General features: G+C 43.1%; 1 protein-coding gene across 7 annotated transcripts in view; it reads left to right on the top strand.

Annotated features, from left to right (window-relative positions):
- Window positions 1-22,600, top strand: part of snx17 (sorting nexin 17) — an 86,154-nt gene extending 63,554 nt beyond the window's left edge. For 3 of the 7 annotated variants that reach the window (XM_070885452.1, XM_070885453.1, XM_070885447.1), the window contains 6 exons: window positions 1,972-2,175; window positions 4,487-4,609; window positions 14,223-14,300; window positions 15,169-15,243; window positions 16,381-16,422; window positions 16,764-18,804. In XM_070885452.1, the coding sequence (XP_070741553.1) occupies window positions 1,972-2,175; window positions 4,487-4,609; window positions 14,223-14,300; window positions 15,169-15,243; window positions 16,381-16,422; window positions 16,764-16,913 (672 nt within the window). In that variant the 3' untranslated portion in view covers window positions 16,914-18,804. Of the gene's footprint in view, window positions 1-1,971; window positions 2,176-4,486; window positions 4,610-14,222; window positions 14,301-15,168; window positions 15,244-16,380; window positions 16,423-16,763; window positions 18,805-20,740 lie in introns of those variants that run through there. The other 4 variants (XM_070885448.1, XM_070885451.1, XM_070885449.1 and 1 more) reach the window with 4 other exon arrangements.
- The last annotated feature ends 287 nt before the right edge of the window (window positions 22,601-22,887 follow it).

A 22,887-nucleotide genomic window follows, 5' to 3' on the forward strand; every position in this document is an offset into this window, starting at 1 on the left:
CCGGAGGCGGGGGGGGTAGGGGAGCGGGTGTCGGGTCTGGTCCGGAGGCGGGGGGGTAGGGGAGCGGGGTGTCGGGTCTGGTCCGGAGGCGGGGGGGTAGGGGAGCGGGTGTCGGGGTCTGGTCCGGAGGCGGGGGGGTAGGGGAGCGGGTGTCGGGTCTGGTCCGGAGGCGGGGGGGTAGGGGAGCGGGTGTCGGGTCTGGTCGGGGAGCGGGTGTCGGGTCTGGTCCGGAGGCGGGGGGCTCTGAGCGGGTGTCGTGTCTGGTCCGGAGGCGGGGGGGCAGGGAGCGGGTGTCTGGTCTGGTCGGGGGGAGGGGGGGGGGGAAAGCAGGAGCTGGCCGTGGGAGGAGCCTTATTCACGCAGCCCTAGTGAGGCCATTGGGCCAGGGCGAGGGGCTGCGTGCTTCGTGCCCCTCCCACACAGTTCGGCGCCTGGAGCTACTGCACTTGCGTGCCCACTGTAGCGCGCATGTGCAGAGGTCCCGGCACTGTTTTCAGCGCAGGGACCTGGCTCCGCCCCCCCCCCCCCCCCCCCCCCCCCCAACAGCTCGTGCTGGCTGCGCCGAGGGCCAAAGGACCTGCAGGTAGGTGGAGAATGCGGAAGTTTTTTTAGGCGCACTTTGTGGCGCAAAAAACGGGCGTCCAAGTCGGGACTGCGCCATTCGAGGCACGTGTGGAAACTTGGGCCCACAGTGAATGAATTTAGAAGAAAACTCTTTCGTAATCTTAAAGACCTCTGTCACCCTTTTCTCGAGCCTGTTCAATCTTTCATGATGGGTGTAACCTCTCAGTTCTTGTATCATTCTAATAAATCTTTTTTGCATTTTTAGTGCCTCTCTCTCCTTTCATGTAACATGAAGACCAAAACTGATCACAGTAGTCCAACTGTGGTCTAACAAATGCTCTATACAAGGTTAACATTAAACTTCTCTGTTTTTCAATTCTATCCCTCCAGAAATGAATCCCAGTGCTTTTTTTTTTATGACCACATTAACCTCTGTCTGTACTTTTAGTAATTTGTGTATCTGGACCTTTCGATCCTTCTCCACCCCATTTATACTCTTATTTTCCAAGGAGTATGTGGCCTCCTTAGTCTTCCTACCAAAAAGTACTATTGTCACTTCCCTCTATTCAAATTCATTTTGGCAGTTACATGCATATTCAAGTTTATTTAATATATTCTTGTATTATGTCTCAGTCCTCAGTATTAACCAACCTTCCTTTTTCCCCCCCCCCCCCCCCCAAAATTAGGCCCAACACTGCTGGATTCGGGAAGACTAATAAGCTGAATGCGAGCAGCCAGTATCCTATAACTCGTGACTGTAGAGCTGTCAGTCAAAATGTTTCAGAATAATTTGACACAGATCTTTATCATGGGAATAGCTGTCAGTCAAACTATTTCTTTTGAAAAGATCCCAGGATGTCAAGTCGTATTGAAAGTTTTAATTGAATAGAATGGAAAAAATTTGTAGCAGTACTTGACTTTTAACTGTGTACTGGAACCATGCTGCCTGACCTGAGTATTTCCAGCATTTTCTGTTATTTTTTTGTACCTGTCCACTTCTCCCCAGTGAATTAGCCAGTATTTATCCCTCAATCACTATCTAAAAACATGATCTGATAATTTATTTCATTGTTGTTTGTGGGATCTTGTTTACAAATTGGCTGCTGCGATTCCTATATTGGCTCAGTGACTACACTTCAAAATTACTTCATTGGCTATGTAGAATGCATTGGAAAACCCCGAGGTCGTGAAAGACACTATATATAGATGCAAGTTATTTTTCTTTATGTAAAAATTAATGTCACCATGTTGTAGACTGTCCTGCTTTTCTGATTTAAGGAAGCAAGATTCCTTGTGTATGTTTATGTATTTTCCTTTTTTTAATGTCATTTCTTCCATATTTAGAAACTGATTTTGTCACCCTTAAAACGCCCAGCTATGAAGGTGTAAATTGTTGTTTCTGTGCAGTTTATCAGCCTGGCACAAACGCTGAAGTATTATGGATATATCAAGTTTGACCCTTGCATCACTGATTTTCCAGAGAAAGGGTGTCATGTAATAGTCAGCGCTGGCAACAATGAACTGAATTTTCATGTCAAGTTGCCCAACGACCAAATCAAAGAAGGTAGTTTCAAGGTCACACGCATGAGATGCTGGCGTGTTACTTCTTCAGTAAGTATTACAGGAAGATTTATTTTTTAAACATTTCACTGACCCGTTATTTGCGGCCGCACTCTTGTCGCAGGGAGTTCTGCATTTGTTTGAAAGATTCAGCTCAAATTAAAAGCTACACGCTCATTTTTTTTTTAAATTTAAATTGCTTGAAATTATGCTTTCAAATATTCTGGTAAAAATTACAAATCAATTGTAGCCCAAGAAACATTACAGCTTTATTTAATTATGCATAGTGTTGATTTTCTTAAGTAACTTGCAAAATGATCTTGTGACCGCCTTGGCTCAATGGTAGCACTTTTGCCTCTTGTCAGAAAATCATGGGTTCAAGCCCAGAGACTTGAGCATATAAGCTAGTCTAACAATTTGATGCAGTACTGAGTGAGTCCTGCGCTGTTCGAGGTGCCATCCTTTGGATGAGGCATTAAACTTTGGTTCCATCAGCCCCCTCAGGTGGACATAAAAGATCCTATGCCATTATTCGAAGGGGAATGTTCCTGGTATCCTGGCTAACATTTATCCCTCAACCAACATCACTAATACTGATTATCCCAGCTTCCAGTGACCTGTCTGCTCATCCAAGTTCCATTATTGGGCACAATATTCTAATATTGTATGTGATGTGTTAGTGTGGTGGTTATAGTACTGGATTAGCAACTTGGAGATGGTGAGTTCCAATCCTGGCATGGCAAATTATGAAATTGAATTAAACAATTAGTAATGTGAAAGCTGTTGAATTGTAGTAAAAAATGGTTTACTGATGCCCTTCAGGGGGAAAAAAGCTGCTTTACTTGCCCTTCTGACCACATTATATGGTTGACTCTTGATGCCCTCTGAAGTGGTCTAGCAAGCCACTCATTTGTGCAATTACTACTCTCAAAAGTGGCCCACTCCACTTAGAACTGGGAGTGGCAATGGATAAGGCATTGTCAGCGTTTCCCACATCCTTAATAATAACAGTACCAGACTACCAAGTCTGCCATGAACTTGGTTTCAATGCTATGTATGTCATCTTGAAGCCACCTTGACACCAAATATACCTCTTGCCTTTTGTTTTCCCTCTTTTTCTCCACTCCCAAGGAAGGTGTTCACTAGTTGGTCAATAACTGACTAAGTTTCAGGCCTCACGATTGGATAACTGATACCAGAATCTTTCTTGCGAGCAGCACAACCAAGCAGCACTGCAAAATGAAGTGCATTACCTCTGTCTACAACATAGATACATGTCATTATCGTATTAAGTGGTGCAAATTGTACATTCCTGAGCAGGGGAGTTAGAGCTCACTGTACTTGCATGGTAACCACATTCTGAGCTGGTATGTGCAGGGTTTCTGTCGAGGTTGTTTGCAATTGTCACACTTGGAAGTATTATTCCCTTGCTTAGAATGACGGATGCTTTCCTAACACTGCTCTAAGTTAGCCCATGCATTTGAGCACTAATACAAAAGCAAAATACAGTGGATGCTGGAAATCTGGAACAAAAACAGAAAAAGTTGGAAATACCCAGCAGGTCAGGCAGCATCTCTAGAGACAGAACAGCAGAGTTAATGTTTGTCAGACTTTGACGAAAGGTCATCGACCTGAAACATTAACTCTGTTTCTGTCTCCACAGATGCTGCCTGACCTGCTGGGTATTTCCAACTTTTTCTGCTTTGATTCCAAGCATTTGAGGCCTGCTTCAGTGCATTGTTGGTACTGTGGTATATTTCTCTGATAAGTGAAGGGTAAATGAGGAATAATGGTGGGTACTTTCCTGTAGTTATAATATAATTATAGCCCTATTCTTGAAATTCATTCAACTTAAAAGGTCCTTACGAGGTTATCCTTCCTTCCTCCTCTGTATGGCGTGAAGGTATTTTACTTTGCTTTAATCTTACTAATTTTGACATATTTTATAGTTGGTTTTATTACCAATTACTGCATTGTGGGTTGGAAGATTGCCCCCTCTAGCTTTTCTCCCAGAACAATTAACCCTTTCATGCAGGTTTTACTTTGGAAGCTTTTTGTGAATGAGTCTTGATACATTTGGCTATATTTTCTACTATTTTAAATCCATACTCTAACCTTTGTCAGCAAAATTGGTTATTCTGAATTTACAATAGCATTAAGTAGCTGTCAGTTTTCTTTGTAAACATTGGCTTAAATAAGAGCTGCTAATATTTATAAACCCACCAATTTCAGAATACTGTGAACTAAAGTGCCAATAGGAACTAATAAATTTCGGTACTTGATCAATGTTGAACCAAATTGAAATTTGTTTTAGCCTTTGACTCCTGTATTTTTAATTGTAGTAATTTATTTCAAATGCTAGCAGGTTCCATTGGCGAATGGCACAGCAAACAGCCCAGGAAAAACGGAGACCAAACTAGAATTGGCTTTTGAGTATTTGATGAGCAAAGACCGACTCCAGTGGGTGACCATTTTCAGCCCCCAGGTAAGGCACATGGTTGGTTTTGAACAAATGAGTGGGGGGGTGGGGGTGGTTTTGAACAAATGAGGTGGGGTTGGGGGGGGCGGGGGAGGAAAAGAGAGGAGAGGAATATGCCCAGCATAAAAATTGACGTTGCACGAGGATTTGCGGCGGAAACCACAATCCTCGCCAACTTTTCTCCAAGGCTGATACCGCCCTTTTTCAGATCTTCATACCTACCGCAGTTCCAAAGGCTGTAACGCAGGTTTTTCCTGGAAGTTTTTTTTTTTGGTGCTACCTACGGGTGCGCAGGAAGCCAAAATTTAGGCGAAAGCGCTTTTTTGAGTCTTGCACGCTGGCAGTCTGCTCCCGAGCGGTATTTAAAAAACGCCAGCGCAGGACTTTTACGAATTTCCCGATTCGCCATCTTTGCCAAAACCGGCAAAATATTACCGAAAAACCAGGCACAATGTTGGGGAATTTCCAACCCAGAATGTTTTACTTGTGATGGCCCAGTAGTAAAAATGGCTGAGCTGCTCACTTCAAGTCAAGAGTTCCTGTGATATGCATGCAATTGTACTCAGCTGGGGTTGCGAGTTAGGGTGGTTTTGCTGCAGTGAATCCATCCTCCACATGAAGCAGTGCTGGTGATTGCATTTGGACTTGTTTTGTGGAAAGTGTAATTCATGTGTGGCAGAGCATCATTAAGCTTAAGGGGGAATACTTTTTTTTTTAAAGTAGTGCATGTAAACCTGTTAGAGATGCAAAATATTCTTCAAGAAAGAGTAGTCAATCTGGGAATTATATTTACAAGCAGCTACTGTTCTGTGAATGATTCCAATGTTGAAAACCAGCTACAATTACTTGGATTTGGCTGTTTATAAAAGTGACCATAAAGGGCTGGGCCAGCTTGGCAGTTAAATATCATGGGGCCGAAATTGCCCCTTTCTGGAAGGGCCATGGTGGCCATTGGTCGGTAAGGAATCACTGCGGAGTGACTGCCGTTTTGTATATTGCCCTCCTTTTCGTTTTGCAGCGACGTAGGGGACCACCCCATCTGTTTGTCACATCGTGCATGCGCCGACCCCCTTTCGGAAATTGCCCCGTGCCGAATTGCCCCGCTTGAGTGGCGGCACCGCCGGTCGGTGACCACCTTTTGGGTATTGCCCCGCGGGAGCGATGCTGCCGCCGTTCGGTGCCACTGATGGATTTTCGTTGGTACCCTTTTTGTGGCTGGGCAGCACGGCTGCCCTTAAAGGGGAGGTTGCATGGCCGGTGACTGTATGCCCGAGGATCCGCCCGGGCTGGCAGCCCTGGCCGAAACCCTCCCTGGTAGTCCAGTGTTTGCCACTAAAGTGGCTGCAGAGTTCGCAGCAGCCCTCCTCTTTAACTGAAGGGGAGGGACGTTGTGACGCATTAACGTGATGTCATCAGCGTGGCGCTGATGACTGAGCGTCGGCCATTCTGACCCGCCCTCACTTCCACCCTGCAAGTGGCAGCGACTCCGACCCAACCGCACTTCCGCCCCTCTCCAACACCACTCCAACCGCAAACACAAACCAGAGCTGAAAATTGGCGGAATGTCTGCCCCATACCTTGGGGCGGACGGAACATTTTTTTTTAAAAACGGTAGATGCGCTCCGTTTTGGGCTGAGGGCAATTTCGGCCCCCATAACTTGCTCAAGATTGCCGATGAGCAATGCAATGGGAGATTCAGTAACCGCTAGAATTTGAGTAATTTCTTCGTGTTGTCAGTTTACATTTTTTTTTTTGACGAAAGGTTCCTTCGGGACTAGCGCCTCACGACCAAGCTTCTCTCCTTTGGAACTCTACTCCATCCTTTTCTCTTCCGTATCCTCGCTTCCACTATTTTCCTCTGTTCCTAATAGTGAATGCATTTTTGCTCCAGTTGCAAACTATCTGTATCGAGCACATTGCTTATCCCTAACCCTGTTTGTTCTGGGGGTTTTTTATACTGTGCTCCCCTCAATGTTTGGAACTCTGCTCTCATTTGATTTCTGCACTGATAGACTCTTCTGCCAACAGAATTTACCTGAGAGAATCAAAATTGGGAAAGACCACTATATGCTCAGTATATGACTAATGCTAACTTTTTGTTACTTGGATGTTTTACATTGACCAAAGCATCAACTTATCATGGTTGCTTATAGGTATATGAGCTGTTTGTAAACAATGTCTTTTGAATACAGGTTGAACCTCCCTTATCCAGAACTCCCTTATCTAGAACTATTCCCAGCCACCAGGTGGCGCATGCGCAGAACTCTGACATGAACAAATTGAAGTCCTTCCTTGCTGCCAACTCCCGCAATTGCTGGCCTGACCCCACGATCCATCGTCGTCGCTGTTCCCCCCACCCCAATGATCTGTCACACTCCCAGCCCCAAGCCAGTCTCTATCCCTTTGCTCTCAGTACCTGTACCATCCAATTCAATGTGCCCACCCCTCATCTGGAAAAATCCCTTATCCAGAACAGGCCAGATCCCAAGGGTTCCACATAAGGAAGGTTCAACCTGTACAAGCCAAAGAAAGAAAATGGCAGGTTTATCTGAGTGCAGCCAGAGATTAGCTGCTTTTTTTAATGATAGGGAGTGCTTCCTTATTGTTGGAAATCTGCCAGGTGTGCACATACAGCACGGGAAGACTACCTGTTCCTTCCTTTTCCTTTTGAGGGAAAGAGGTGATGCTTTATTTGTTGGTACAGTTGAGATGGGAAGCTCTGGTGAAGAAATCAACAAGTTCCATCCCACTGTGTTGTATAGTGCAATGGAGCTTTGGGCCAAGATTTTCTGGGAGGTCACCGAGCACGATTGGTGGCAGGTCAGGTAGGAAAGTTTTTTTTTTCCCTAGCCGCTACATGCCTTTACCAGATGTTGGGTCTGAGAGTATTGAACAGACCTGAAGCACATTGGCGGGAAGCCAATTTAAATGATTAGTGGCTTGTTTACAGCTGAGGGGAGAGTGTTTGCTCGTGCTGTTGGGGACGGGTTAAATTAATATGGCAGGGGGATGGGAACCTATGCAGGGAGACAGGGAAGTAGAATGGGGGCAGAAGCAAAAGATAGAAGAAAAGTAAAAGTGGAGGGCAGAGAAATCCAAGGCAAAAATCAAAAAGGGCCACATTGCAGCAAAATTCTAAAAGGGCAAAGTGTGTTAAGACAATCCTGAAGGCTCTGCTTCAATGTGAGTAGTATTTGTAATAAGGTGGACGAACTAACTGCACAGGCAGCAATTAATGAATATGATATAATTGGCATCACGGAGACATGGCTCCAGGGTGACCAAGGCTGGGAACTCAACATCCATGGGTATTCAGCATTTAGGAAGGAGACAGAAAGGAAAAGGAGATGGGGTAGCGTTGCTGGTTAAAGAGGAAATTAACGCAATAGTAAGGAAGAACATTAGCTTGGATGATGTGGAATCTGGATGGGTGGAGCTGTGGAATACCAAAGGGAAGAAAACGCTAGTGGGAGTTGTGTACAGACTAAACAGTAGTAGTGAGGTTGGAGACGGCCTCAAACAAGAAATTAAGGATGCGTGCAATAAGGTACAGCAGTTATCATGGGCGACTTTAATCTACATATTGATTGGGCTAACCAAACTGGTAGCAATATAATGGAGGATTTCCTGGAGTGTATTAGGGATGGTTTTCTGCACCAAAATGTCGAGGAACCAACTTGGGAGCTGGCCATCCTCGACTGGGTGATGTGTAATGAGAAAGGACTAATTAGCAATTTGTTGTGCGAGACCCCTTGGGGAAGAGTGACCATAATATGATAGAATTTTTAAGATGGAGAGTGACAGTTAATTCAGAGACTGGAGTCCTGAACTTAAAGAAAAGTAACTTCGATGGTATGAGATGTGAATTGGCTAGAATAGACTGGCAAAAGATACTTAAAGGATTGACAGTGGATAGGCAATGGCAAACATTTAAAGATCACATGGATGAACATCAACAATTGTACATCTCTGTCCAGAGTAAAAATAAAACTGGGAAGGTGGCTCAACCGTGGCTAACAAGGGAAATTAGGGATAGTGTTAAATCCAAGGAAGAGGCATATAAATTGGCCAGAAAAAGCAGCAAACCTGAGGACTGAGAAATTTAGAATTCAGCAGAGGAGGACAAAGAGTTTAATTAGGAGGGGGAAAATATCGAGTATGAGAGGAAGTTTACCGTGAACATAACTTCTATAGATATGTGAAGAGAAAAAGATTAGTGAAGACAAACGTAGGTCCCTTGCAGTCAAATTCGGGTGAATTTATAATGTGGAACAAAGATGGCAGACTAGTTGAACAAATAATTTGGTTCTGTCTTCACGAAGGAAGACACACATAATCTTGAAGTACTCGGGGACCGAGGGTCGAGTGAGAAGGAGGAACTGAAGGATATCCTTAGGCGGGAAATTGTGTTAGGGAAATTGATGGAATTGAAAGCCGATAAATCCCCAGGGCCTGATAGTCTGCATCCCAGAGTACTTCAATAAGTGACCCTAGAAATAGTGGATGCTTGGTGATCATTTTCCAACAGTCTATTGACTCTGGATCAGTTCCTATGGACTGGAGGGTAGCTAATGTACCACCACTTTTTTTTTAAAAAGGGAGAGAAAAATGGGTAATTATACACCGGTTAGCCTGACATCAGTAGTGGGGAAAATGTTGGAATCAATTATTAAAGATGAAATAGCAGCGCATTTGGAAAGCAGTGACAGGATCGGTCCAAGTCAGCATGGATTTATGAAAGAGAAATCATGCTTGACACATCTTCTGGAATTTTTGAGGATGTAACTCGTAGAGTGGACAAGGGAGAACCAGTGGATGTGGTGTATTTGGACTTTCAAAAGGCTTTTGACAAGGTCCCACAAGAGATTGGTGTGCAAAATTGAAGCACATGGTATTGGGAGTAATGTACTGACATGGATAGAGAACTGGTTGGCAGACAGGAAGCAGAGAGTCCGGATAAACGGGTCCTTTTCAGAATGGCAGGCGGTGACTAGTGGGCTGCCACAGGGCTCGGTGCTGGGACCCCAGCTATTTACAATATACATTAATGATTTGGATGAAGGAATTGAGTGTAATATCTCCAAGTTTGCAGATGACACTAAACTGGGTGGCGGTGTGAGCTGTGAGGAGGATGCTAAAAGGCTGCCGGGTGACTTGGACAGGTTAGGTGAGTGGGCAAATGCATGGCCGATGCAGTATAATGTAGATAAATGTCAAGTTATCCACTTTGACCGCAAAAACACGAAGGCAGAATACTATCTGACTGGCGGCAGATTAGGAAAAGGGGAGGTGCAACGAGACCTGGGTGTCATGGTACACCAGTCATTGAAAGTTGGCCTGCAGATACAGCAGGCGGTGAAGAAGGCAAATGGTATGTTGACCTTCACAGCTAGGGGTTTTGAGTATAGGAGCAGGGAGGTCTTACTGAAGTTGTACAGGACCTTGGTGAGGCCTCACCTGGAATATTGTGTTCAATTTTGGTCTCCTAGTCTGAGGAAGGACCACCTTGCTATTGAGGGAGTGCAGCGAAGGTTCACCAGACTGAGTCCCGGGATGGCTGGACTGACATGAGAGAATGGATTGACTGGGCCTGTATTCACTGGTGTTTAGAAGGATCAGAGGGGATTTCATAGAAACATATAAAATTCTGATTGGACTGGACAGGTTAGATACAGGAAGAATGTTCCCAATGCTGGGGAAGTCCAGAACCAGGGGACACAGACTAAGGAAAAGGGGTAGGCCATTTAGGACTGAGATGAGTAGAAACATCGTCACCCAGTGAGTTGTTAACCTGTGGAATTCCTTACCACAGAGTTGTTGATGCCAATTCATTGGCTATATTCAAGAGGGAGTTAGATATGGCCCTTACGGCTAAAGGGATCAAGGGGTATGGAGAGAAACTAGGAAAGGGGTACTGAGGTGTTGATCAGCCATGATCTTATTGAATGGTGGTGCAGGCTCGAAGGGCCGAATGGCCTACACCTGCACCTATTTTCTATGTTTGACAAATCTGTTGAGCTTTTTGAGGTTGTAACAAGCAGAATAGATAAGGGAACCAGTGGATGTGGTGCATTTGGATTTTTAGAAGACTTTTGATAAGGTGCCACATAAGAGGTTATTAAACAAAATTAGGGTTTATAGGATTGGGAGTAATATACTAGCATGGATTGAGAATTGGTTAATGGACAGAAGAGTAGGAATAAATGGGTCATTTTCAGGTTGGTAGACTGCAACGAGTGAGCGACCACAAGGATCAGTGCTTGTGCCTCAGCTATTAAAAATCTGTGTCAATGATTTGGACGAGGAGACCAAATGTAATATATCAAAGTTTGCTGATACAAAGCTAGGTGGGAATGGAAGTTGTGAGGAGGATGCTTTTATGTTTCAATGAGATCCCCTCTCATCCATCGAAACTCCAGTGAATAAAGGCCCAGTTGATCCAGTCTCTCCATGTCAGTCAGCCATCCCGGGAATCAGTCTGGTGAACCTTCGCTGCCCTCCCTCAATAGCAAGAACGTCCTTCCTCAGATTAGGGACCAAAACTGAACACACTATTCCAGGTGAGGCCTCACCAAGACCCTGTACAACTGCAGTAAGACCTCCATGCTCCTATACTCAAATCCCCTAGCTATGAAAGCCAACATACCATTTGCCGCCTTCACCGACTGCTGTACCTGCATGCCAACTTTCAATGACTGATGAACCATGACACCCAGGTCTCGTTGCACCTCCCCTTTTCCTAATCTGCCTTTGTGTTTTTGCCCCCAAAGAGGATAACCTCACATTTATCCACATTATACTGCATCTTCCAAGCATTTGCCCACTCACCTAACTTGTCCAAGTCACCCTGCAGCCTCTTAGTGCCCTCCTCACAGCTCACACCGGCACCCGGTTTAGTGTCACCTGCAAACTTGGAAATATTACACTCAATTCCTTCATCTAAATCATTAATGTATATTGTAAAGAGCTGGGGTTCCAGCACTGAGCCCTGCAGCACCCCACTAGTCACTGCCTGCCATTCTGAAAAGGACCCATTTGTCCTGACTCTCTCCTTCCTGTCTGCCAACCAGTTCTCTATCCACGTCGCACATTATCCCCAATACCATGTGCTTTGATTCTGCATACCAATCTCTTGTGGTGGTACCTTGTCAAAAGCCTTTTGAAAGTCCAAATACACCACATCCACTGGTTCTCCCTTGTCCACTCTACTAGTTACATCCTCAAAAAATTCCAGAAGATTTGTCAAGCATGATTTCCCTTTCATAAATGTGTGGAAACATAGAAAATAGGTGGAGGAGCAGGCCATTCGGCCATTCAAGCCTGCACCACCATTCAATATGATCATGGCTGATCATGCACTTCAGTACCCCTTTCCTGCTTTCTCTACATACCTCTTGATCCCTTTAGCCATAAAGGCCACATCTAGCTCCCTTTTGAATATATCTAACAAACTGGCCTCAACTTTCTGTGGTGGAGAATTCCACATGCTCACAACTGAGTGAAGAAGTTTCTCCTCATCTCGGTCCTAAATGGCTTACCCCTTATCCTTAGACTGTGACCCCTGGTTCCCAAACATCGGGAACTAACCTGTCCTATCCCGTCAGAATTTTATGTTTCTACGAGATCCCCTCTCATTCTTCTAAATTCCATTGAATATAAGCCTAGTCGATCCAGTCTTTCTTCATGTCAGTCCTGTCATCCCGGGAATCAGTCTCGCTGCACTCCCTGAATAGCAAGAATGTCCTTCCTCAGATTAGGAGACCAAAACTGTGTACACTATTCAAGATGTGGCCTCACCAGGGCCCTGTACAACTGTAGTAAGACCCCCGTGCTCCTATACTCAAATCCTCTTGCTTTGAAGGCCAACATGTCATTTGCTGCCTTCACCGCCTGCTGTACCTGTATGCCAACTTTCAGTGACATATGTACCATGAAACCCAGGTCTCGTTGCACCTCCCCTTTTGCTAATCGATCACCATTCAGATAATCTGCCTTCCTGTATTTACTACCAATTTGGATAACCTCACATTTATCGACATTATACTGCATCTGCCATGTATTTGCCCTTTCACCTAACCTGTCCAAGTCACCCTGCAGCCTCTTCGCATCCTCCTCACAGTTCACACTGCCACCCAGCTTAGTGACTCTGCCCAAACCTATTATTTTCCAAGTACCCTGTTACCATGTCCTTAATAGATTCTCGCATTTTCCCTACGACTGATATCAGGCTAACTGGTCTGTAGTTCCTCGTTTTCTCTGCCCTCATTTCTTAAATAGCGGGGTTACATTTGCTACCTTCCAGTCCACGGGAACTGTTCCAGAATCTGTGGAATTTTGGAAGACGACAAACAATGTATACACTATCTCTACAGCCACCTCTTTCAAACCCCTAGGATGTAGGCCATCAGGTCCAGGGAATTTATCAGCTTTCAGTCCCATTACTTTCTCCAATATTTTTTTTACCAATACTAATTTTGCCATCCTTGTCATTGTATTTCTTTCTTTCTGTCCTCGTGAACAAACGTCCAATCTTAGAATTGTTATCTCTATTGTACTAATTTCCTTCTCATTCTTAGATGTGAACTGTTATCTAACAATGATACTTTTTTTAAATGTTTGGTGTTTTATCAAAATAAACTTTCTCAGCCATGCTTTTTAAATTCTTACCTGAAGTCTTCCAAAACCTTGGGTGTCAAAAGCACAACGTCTTGTACATTCATTTCTTAAAAGTGCGATACGTATTCTACATACGTCATTATTTGACCAATCAAGATGGACCATTTTATCACTTGCATTCACTCAAGCCGTGCATTTTAAATAGATACATGCCAAATACGTATTATGGTTTATAATTGGTTTTAATTGGTCAACATAGGGCAGTGCATGAATGAAATGCTCGACTCCCTTTCTTTTCTCGTCCTTAAATTACTATAATAAGCGAGAGAGATTTAAAAAATGGCCTTCCTTGGTGATACTCCCAGGTATTCCTTATCTGGCCAGACAGCATGGCCCATTTATTAAGTAGCCTTGACAAAACGGTTTTCTCCAGGCACCGGCTATTAAATGGAAACAGTTGCTAATTCTAGGAGTCTTTTGTTTATCTTTTTACCCAATGTTGGGTCAGCTTCCCAGAAATCTAGTATTCTCCCTTATGGTTTCCCAGAATTCAGTAGGTTTTAAAAGGCCACTTTTCCTACACCTTTCAGCAGCTTAAAGGCAGATGAACTTCACTTAGGTCTCTGCTGGTGCTGATCTGGATCTGCCACTCTGCAGGAACAGTCGGAGCCAATTGTTTGCTAGCATTTTCTATTTGATGCCTATTGAGTGCCATCTGGAATCTGCTCAGCACTATCTGACATCAGCATGGCTGAGATCAGGAATCCGAAGTGGTGGCATTAATCCTGATAGTCATGGCACAGCTCATTAATGCTCCAACGGGGCACAACCGACATGATCCAATGTATGATGCTGTGTTGAACATCATACAATTGTATGTAACTATATGCCATATCATTTTTATTCTTGCTTTGTCAGTGACTTAGTATTTACATTAATATAATGGAAATTGAATATGCTGCTGAGAGGCTTCAATTTGTTCTGACTGGTTTTTGTTTCTTAGGCAATAATGATGAGTATTTCTTTGCAAGCAATGGTGGATGAGCTAATGGTGAAGAAATCAGGTGGCAATATAAAGAAGGTGAATTAAATTGTTTAATTTTAAATTTGTTAAGCCAGAACCTTGTATACATTTTAAACTATAATCTGTCCTGCACAAGTGAGAATGTAGTGATCCATGCATTGATGGAAATTGTGCTGGACATGCATTTATTTTGTCCTCTGGGGCAAGTTTGAATATTATGAATATCAACTTAAATCAACAATAACTTAATTTTATATAGTGCCATTAACTTGGCAAATATTTCCCAAGGTACTTCCAGGAGCGCAATCAGAAAAAATTAATCCTAGTACTAAGTGACATAATATTTAAAAATAAATTTAATCCATTATCAAAGTTCAGTGAAGTCTGTTAGTTTTTTGATTCTCGTGATATGGGCATCGTTGGCAAGGCTGAAATTTATTGCCCAACCCTAGTTGCCCTTGAGAAGGTGGTGGTGGGACGACTTTAAGCCACTGTCGTCTGGTAATGGTCTTCCACAATACTGTTGGGTCGAGTGTTCCAGGATTTTGGCCCAACAGTGATGAAGGAATGGTAATATGTCTAAGTCAGGATCATGTGTGACTTGAAGGTGATCATGTTCCCATGCACCTGCTGCACTTGTCCTTCTTGGTGGTGGAGGTTACATGTTTGGGAGGTGCTGCCAAAGAAGTCATGGTGCGTGATTCAGTGTATCCTGTATATAGGCGCACTAGTGATGGAGGGAATAGATGTTTAAGCTGATAGATGGAGTGCCAATCAAGGGAATGGCTTTGTCCTGGATGGTGTAGATTTTCTTTGAGTGTTGCAATTACACCCATCTAGGCAAGTGGAGAGTATTCCATCAGAATGAGAAGGCATTTGCATTTATGAAACTTTTTCTAACAATTTTTTCTTCTTCAATCTGTAGATGCTGAAGAAGCGCATGAATGGTGCGCTACGTCGGTCAGACAGCCAGCAAGCTGTGAAATCCCCTCCTCTCCTGGTTAGAACATTTACCTTGTAGTTTTTTTTCCAAATTAAATAAGATGGGTAATCACTGTCTTGGTTGCCATGTTTGCTGAAGGATTAAATGCTCCATGCTCAATTCTGGGATCTACAACTACTGGAAAGCATTGATCTGTAATGCAAAAAGCTTGATGGCATAAATGGGTTTTTTTTAAGATAATTTTAGTCAAACTCTTGTCCCATGTTATGTGCATGTAAACAGAGCCCCTTCCTGCATTATTATGATCTATCCAAAACAACTGTTAAATCAAATTCTAATTTCAATTAAATACAACTTTCCCCAATTCAGCCTTTTTTGTGTGCACTTTTTTTTTTAAAAGCTCAAGGATTCCTTGCCTTTTTTCCCCATCCTTCCCAAACACTTTGCAAAATACAACATAGTCAATTGTTATCATGAAATTATCACTCTGTTTAAGCATGCTTTTTTGTGAATTCTATAGCATTTTTTAAAAGTGAACTTTACACAGGTGGTTAAGAGCTGAATTCATCCTTGTCCTTGGCCTTAAAAGAATAGCACCATAATTGAGGACTCCATCTAAGCAGAGTTCAGCCTTCACTGAGATCTTTGTGTACATAAACTCCCTATTTTCTTGCATGCCTGATGTGGTTGAGGGGGTGGTTGATTTGTTTCCATTTATCTGATGGTGCACTTCTGATCTTTGTGCTAGGAGATGCCTGATAAACTTGGACACAACATAGAGCTGTATATAAACTTGGGCTTGGTGAGAGTAAACTATTTATTATAGACGCTGGAAGGAATGGGATGCACATGACCAGAACTATGTAAAATTGTGTGAATATTTAATGTGACCTAGCTTGGAGGACAAAATGGTGGTAACTACATAAACTATTCATGTAGTTCCATAGTTAATTTTACTATTTGGAGATTTTTGACCTAATTTATATAATTTGTTAGAATATCATCCACTGACCTTGTAAAATAAACTGAAAGCATCAGCAGTCACTGATGTAGCAACATCTCCTGAATTTTGTGAGTAACCCCTTGAAGGAAATTGTGATCTCAATATTGCTGCACAATGTTAGAAAAATAGAAATTCAGGAGTTAAATTAATGGATGTAACATTAAATTAATGACAATTTGATGTTCCTCTAGGATTCACCTGATTCGAGCAGAGAACCTGTTGTCAAGCTCTCGGTGAGTAAAGCTGTTCAAGCGGACTTAAAATGATTTAATTTTATTAACTGCAGTAAATTTTTTGGTCACTTAGTTTAGATGATGAGCTGATACCTAAACAAAGTTCTGTCAACAAGTAACTTAATGTAAAAAGCCTGCATTTCGATTGCTTCTTGGGGAAAATGCATGGGATAAATATGAATGATCATTAACTCGCACTTATTCTCTGTAATTTGACTATAATGCAGACATCACCGATTAGTGACCATTAAGAAAGCAAACTTGAGATGTTTGGGGTGGGGGGGTTCACACTTATTTATTTCTGTTAAATATCAAATTGGTTTTCACTTGTGGATTACTAGAGACCATTGTTGAGGACACAATTTATTCTGACTTGGAGAAGGCAAGGCATTTCTGAACTTAAAGCATCAACCCTATTCGAGAGCTGCAAACCAGCTCTACAGGCGGCTGACGCCCGAGGTCGAACAAAAAACCTGCGACCTAAAGAATAACTGGTGGGTGGAGCAAACGCAGCAGATCCAGCAGCTGTCCGACAGCCATGACATGCAAGGATTCTTCCCCGCAGTTAAGTCCACCTACGTCCCAAGGCCCCACCCCACTGCTGGCCAAGAACAAAGAGGCACTCATTAAGGACACCGAGGCAGTCGGAGCCCGCTGGAAGGAGCACTTCGAAGATCTTCTTAACAGAGACTCTGCCTTTGACACGAGTGTCCTCGACTCCATCCCGCAGCATGCTACCCACCATCATCTCAGTAAAACCCCAGCCTGCATGTGGTAGAAAAAGCCATCCGTCAGCTCAAGAACAAAACTTTAGGAGCTGATGGAATCCCCGCTGAGGCACTAAAGTATGGGGGAGAAGCACTATTGGCATGAATGCATGATCTCCTCTATCTGGAGGGAGGAGAGCATGCTGGGAGATCTGAGATGCCGTAGTCATGGTCACCTTCAAAAAAAGGGACAAGTCCGACTGCGGCAACTACAGAGGAATCTCCCTGCTGTCAGCCACTAGGAAAGTCATCAAGAATCCTCAATCGTCTTCTCCCTGTGGCTGAAGAGCTCCTCCCAGAGTCACAATGCGGATTCCGTCCACTAAGGGACACAACGGACATGACCTTCGCCACAAGAGCACCAACACTTGTACATGGCCGCCTTTGACACTGTCAACCGTGAGGGACTATGGAGCAGCGTTCTCCATTTCAACTGCCCCTGAAAGGTTGTCACCATCCTCCGCCTGCTCCACGACGACATGCAATCTGTGATCCTGATCAACGGATCCACCACAGACCCAATCCGCATCCGGACCGGGGTCGAGCAGGGGCTGCGTCATCACACCAACGCTCTTCTTGATCTTCCTTGCTGCAATGCTACCTCTCCCTCAACAAGCTCCCTGCTGGAGTGAAACTAAACTATCGAACCAGTGGGAACCTGTTCGACCTTTGTCGCCTCCAGGCTAGATCCAAGGTCATCCCATTCTCTTATCGAACTACAGTACGTGGATGACGCTTACATCTGCGCACATTTGGAGGCCAAACTCCAAGCCATCATCAACATCTTCACCATGGCATATGAAAGCATGGGCCTTGCACTAAACATCCATAAGTCAAGGGTCCTTCACCAACTTGACCCCGCCGCATAGCACTGCGCCCCCCCCCCCCCCAAAGTCATCAAAATCCATGGCGTGGCCTTGGACAACGTGGACCATTTTCCATACCTCAGAGCCTATCGGCAAGGGTTGACATCGATGACGAGGTTCAACACCACCTCCAGCGTGGCAGCGCAGCCTTCGGTCGCCTGAGGAAGAGTGTTTGAAGACCAGGACCTCAAATCTGACACCAAGCTTATAGTTTACAGGGCAGGAGTGATACTCGCCCTCCTATATGGCTGAGACATTGACTATGTACAGTAGACACCTCAAAGCGCTGGAGAGGTACCACCAGCATTGCCTCTGCAAGATCCTGCAAATCCACTGGGTGGATAGACACACCGTCCGTTTTCTTGCTCAGGCCAGCATCGAAGCACTGACCACTATCGAAGCTCTATCAGATCCGTTGGGCGGGCCACGTCGTCCGCATGCCTGACATGAGACTCCCTAAGCAAGCGCTCTACTCTGAACTCTTACACGGCAAGCGAGCCCCAGGTGGGCAGAGGAAATGTTTCAAGGACACCCTCAAAGCCTCCTTGATAAAGTGCAACATACCCACCGGCACCTGGGAATCCCTGGCCCAAAGTGGAGGAAGAGCATCCGGGAGGGCGTCTAGCACCTCTAGTTTTGTCGCGCGAGCATGCCGAAATCAAGCGCAGACAGCGGAAGGAGCGTGTGGCAAACCAGACTCCACACCCACCCTTTCCTTCAACCACTCTGCCCCACCTGTTAGACTGTAATTCCCACATTGGACGATAGTCAACTGAGAGTGGAAGCAAGTCTTCCTCGATTTTGAGGGACTGCCTATGATGCTTGGGGAAAATGCATGATCAATATGAGCGATCATTAACTCGCATTTATTCTCTGTAATTTGACTGATGCAGACATCATCTTTAGTGACCATTAAGGCGCTCTGTTGAGATGGGGGGGTGGGGGGGTCACATTTAATTTTGTTAAATATCAAATTAGTTTTCTCTGGATTAGTAGCTTATCAACAGAATCGTTCTGTATTCTTCCACGGTACATCTATTCAGAATATCATTTAAGTCTACAGGAGAAAAATAGGGAAGCGGGATAATGCCCAATTTTCATGCATTAATAGCCATCAGTGGTGGGAAAACTACTAGAGACTATTGTTAAGGACAACATTTATTCTTACTTGGAGAAGTTACTTGGAGAGAGCATGGCTTAAAGACAAATGGTGTCTGACTAACCTGACGAGTTCTTTGAAGTAAAATAGAGAATTGATGAAAGTAGTGCTGTAGGTGTATATATGGACTTTCAAAAGGCATTTGATAAAGTACCACATTACTGACTCTTTTTGTGGTAATCTGGGTATGCAATTGGCTAAGGGGGATACGAGGCAGAGTAGTGGTGAACATATGTTTTTCTGACTGGAGAGGGATCCCAGGATGTGTTGCTTTCCTTGTTTTCTAAAGGACCTGGACTGGGATATAGGGAGTACAATTTGTAAATTCACAGATGATACAAAATTTGGCAACGTAGTAAATAGTGAGCAGGATCGTAGCAGACTCCATGAGGGCGTAGACAGACTGGTGAAGTGGGCAGACACAAGGCAGATGCAATTTAATATGGACAAGTGTGAAGTGATGCACTTTTGGAGGAACAAAATGGAGAGCAGTATAATCAAAATGATACCATTTTGAGGGGGGTGCATAAGCAGAGGGACCTGGAGGTGCATATTCACACCCTTTTGAAGGAGGCAGGACAAGTTGATACGGTGGTTAAGAAAGCATATGGGACACTTGGCTTTTTAAATAGGGCCATTAAATACAAAAACAAGGAAGTCATGCTAAACCTTTACAAATCACTGGTTGGGCCTCAGCTGGAGTATTGTGAACAATTCTGGCACCACATTTTCAGAAAGGTGTCCAGGCAATGGAGAGGGTGCCGATAATGAGGAACTTCAGTTATGTGAAGAGATTGGTTAAGGGCTGGGATTGTTCTCCCTAGAGAAGAGATTATTATGGGAAAACTTAATCGAGGTATTCAAAATCAAGGGGTTTTGATGGAGCAAGTAGGGAGAAGCTGTTTCCTCTGGTAAGTAGGTCGGTCACCAGAAGTGACATTTAAAATAATTGTCAAAAGGGAAATGCTAATTTTTTTTTGTCTCCAGTTGTTGAGATCTGGAATGCACTACCTGAAAGAATGGTGGAAGCAGATTCCACAGGAACTTTAAACTGGCAATTGGACATGTACTTGAAGATGACTAATTTGCAGGGGTGTGGGACTAAATTGGACAGGCCTTTCAAAAAGGCAGCACAGGTATGATGGGCCAAATGGCCTCCTTCTGTGCTATAAGATTCTATGATTCTGTCCTGAATCACAATTTTGATTGCTGTTTAAAATTGCTGTGTCTGGAATTAGGATCTCTTTGTCATGGAAACCAAGGAGACATTTCAGTCCATTCATCTTGACTGGACTTGAACCGAGGCCACCGAGATGACAACGTTGTGCTAACCATTACACCCAGTTCTCTCATAATTATACACTTAGTCAGTTCATTCAATTTACCAAAATCTCAGTACAATGTTGGCTTCCACAAGCATAAAATGTTTTAATAGTATTAAATGTTTTTAACCATGATTCTTGTCAACTGAAATGTATTTTATTCATTGTTTTTTTTTCTCCTCCCCATCTCTCGGCATCTTGCAGAGTAAGCTTTCTTCGGTTAGCATCCGAGGAATCAGCACATCTAATTCCTCCAATGACATCAGTGCTAATGACTTCCATGGTAACTATGCCTTTGAGGGAATCGGGGATGATGATTTGTGAAGTCTCGTCAGGAGAACCATTCTAGTGACTGCCTGGAGAAAAAACAGAAATCTTGCACTTGCATCTGATCAGTTTGCACAGAATCTAACTAGAAGGATTGAACCATGACTGCTGTTCTAAGGCGTCATCATGGATTGCGACGCATGTCAAGTAGCAACAATGTTAAAGGGTCATGACCTTTTTGTTTATGATCATGATTAACACCAAATTATCGTTTACTAGAGTATTTTGCACAATGATTCAAATTTGTTTTGAAAATTCATAAGATTCTCTTATGTTTACACAAATATCAATGAAAGTTAACAGTATTTCTAAATAATACCTGAAATCTGTAGTTGCAGTTTGTTCCGGATGAAGCTAGCTTGTAATGTCTTGTATTTAAAAATGAATGGTGACACTAACTTGTTTACAGAATTACAGCAGTGGTTTTGCAAAATACCTTATCAAACCACGGCACCTAGCTAGAATAGAAACAAAAGATTTTCTTTAGATGGATATAACATCATATTGGCTACTTTAATGTAGAAAGCTCAAGTAATCCAAGCTGCAGAGAAAAGCTAAGCCTGCTTCCATTGGTGGTCATTGTGTGGCAAAATCACCTACACATTGCTTCTCAATTGTCATCTTGTAATTTCAGTGCAAGATTGAAATGGCTTTATTATCTCCATTGCAGTGCTTGTATATTATTTTGATGGCTTATGGCCTGGGGTCATATTTCCATTTATATATTCTCCTGAGTGTTTATCTGCGCAATAATATACCTATAATTCCACTTTAGTGACCTGAAGCTATACTTGCACAAGTCAAATCTGTTAAGTTAATTCAACTTAATTTTGGTCCTTGCGCTCTACTTCTGGATGATTAGAGGCTGAATCTAGGCAACTGTCTCATTCATTGAGTAGACCACAAATTGTTGATCCTGAATTTTTAGGAAGGGTTGGATTCTTTTAACCCTCTTACTGGTACAAACTTGTATTTCAATATGCTTTATCTATGGTCATGCTAATCTAATCCTGTTTGTACAATATCTGCATCTTGAGAACAAGGTACATGGAAAACCAAAGCAATTCAATAGCAATTTTAGTACAATGGTAACAGCTCAATAATACTGATCAAATATTATTCACACACCACATAGCAGCAGGCAGAATATTTAGATTCTGTTGAAGACCTCAGCATTGCATAGTTGGCCAGTGAAGGATCTAGAGGGTTATTACCTGTTTGGTTAACACTTACCTACATGTTAATATTTGGAACAACAGTACCAAACCGAACTGAGCAGAGTTTGATCTTGCCATACTTTCATTGTGAATTATTTGGTCTATGCGTGCTGGTAGATTATTAAAGATGTGGAGTCAGCTGTGAAATATTAATTTATTTTTTTTAAAGAACTAGAGATTTGTCATTGTGTTCTAATTGGGTATATCCGCCCTCTTGAAAATATTGTCGATCAGTACCTCAGTTACACTGTACCCTACTGTTAATCTGTGTTTTATGCAATGGTACTGGAGGATTGATTCTTGGCTGGCTAATATTGACCATAAGTATACATGCAAGTATGATGCTGTTAAGTTAGTAAAGAGTCAGGTCATCTTTTTGTTCCTAAAAGTATCGTGTGTTTCATCTTTTACCAAGGTGAAGCATCTATTGAGGATGTCCTCAATAATTCAGCTCGTGACTATCCTTTAAGTCACTGGCTGTACACTAGTCTGATCAAAATAAATGCATATGCTTTGAAAACCTTTAAGTCTCTGTTAGTTAAACAGCTGTTTCATGCTGTCTCACTCTCATATTAGCATTCTGGTAATGGCACTGTATTTAATACTATGATATGTTAACAAAATGTTCGATCAAGTCTTCTCGAACACCCCTTCCTTGCCCCTAAAACTACTTAGTACAATATGTAATGTTGGCAACAATTTTTGATGCCTACTATTTAACTTTTAACTACATATTTTGGGATAAGCCATTTTAAATAGCCCAAAGAGAAAAAATTGAAGCCTATATAATAACTATATTCATAAACC

This window comes from Pristiophorus japonicus, chromosome 7, assembly GCF_044704955.1.
Source record: "Pristiophorus japonicus isolate sPriJap1 chromosome 7, sPriJap1.hap1, whole genome shotgun sequence".
Lineage (NCBI taxonomy): Eukaryota > Metazoa > Chordata > Chondrichthyes > Pristiophoridae > Pristiophorus > Pristiophorus japonicus.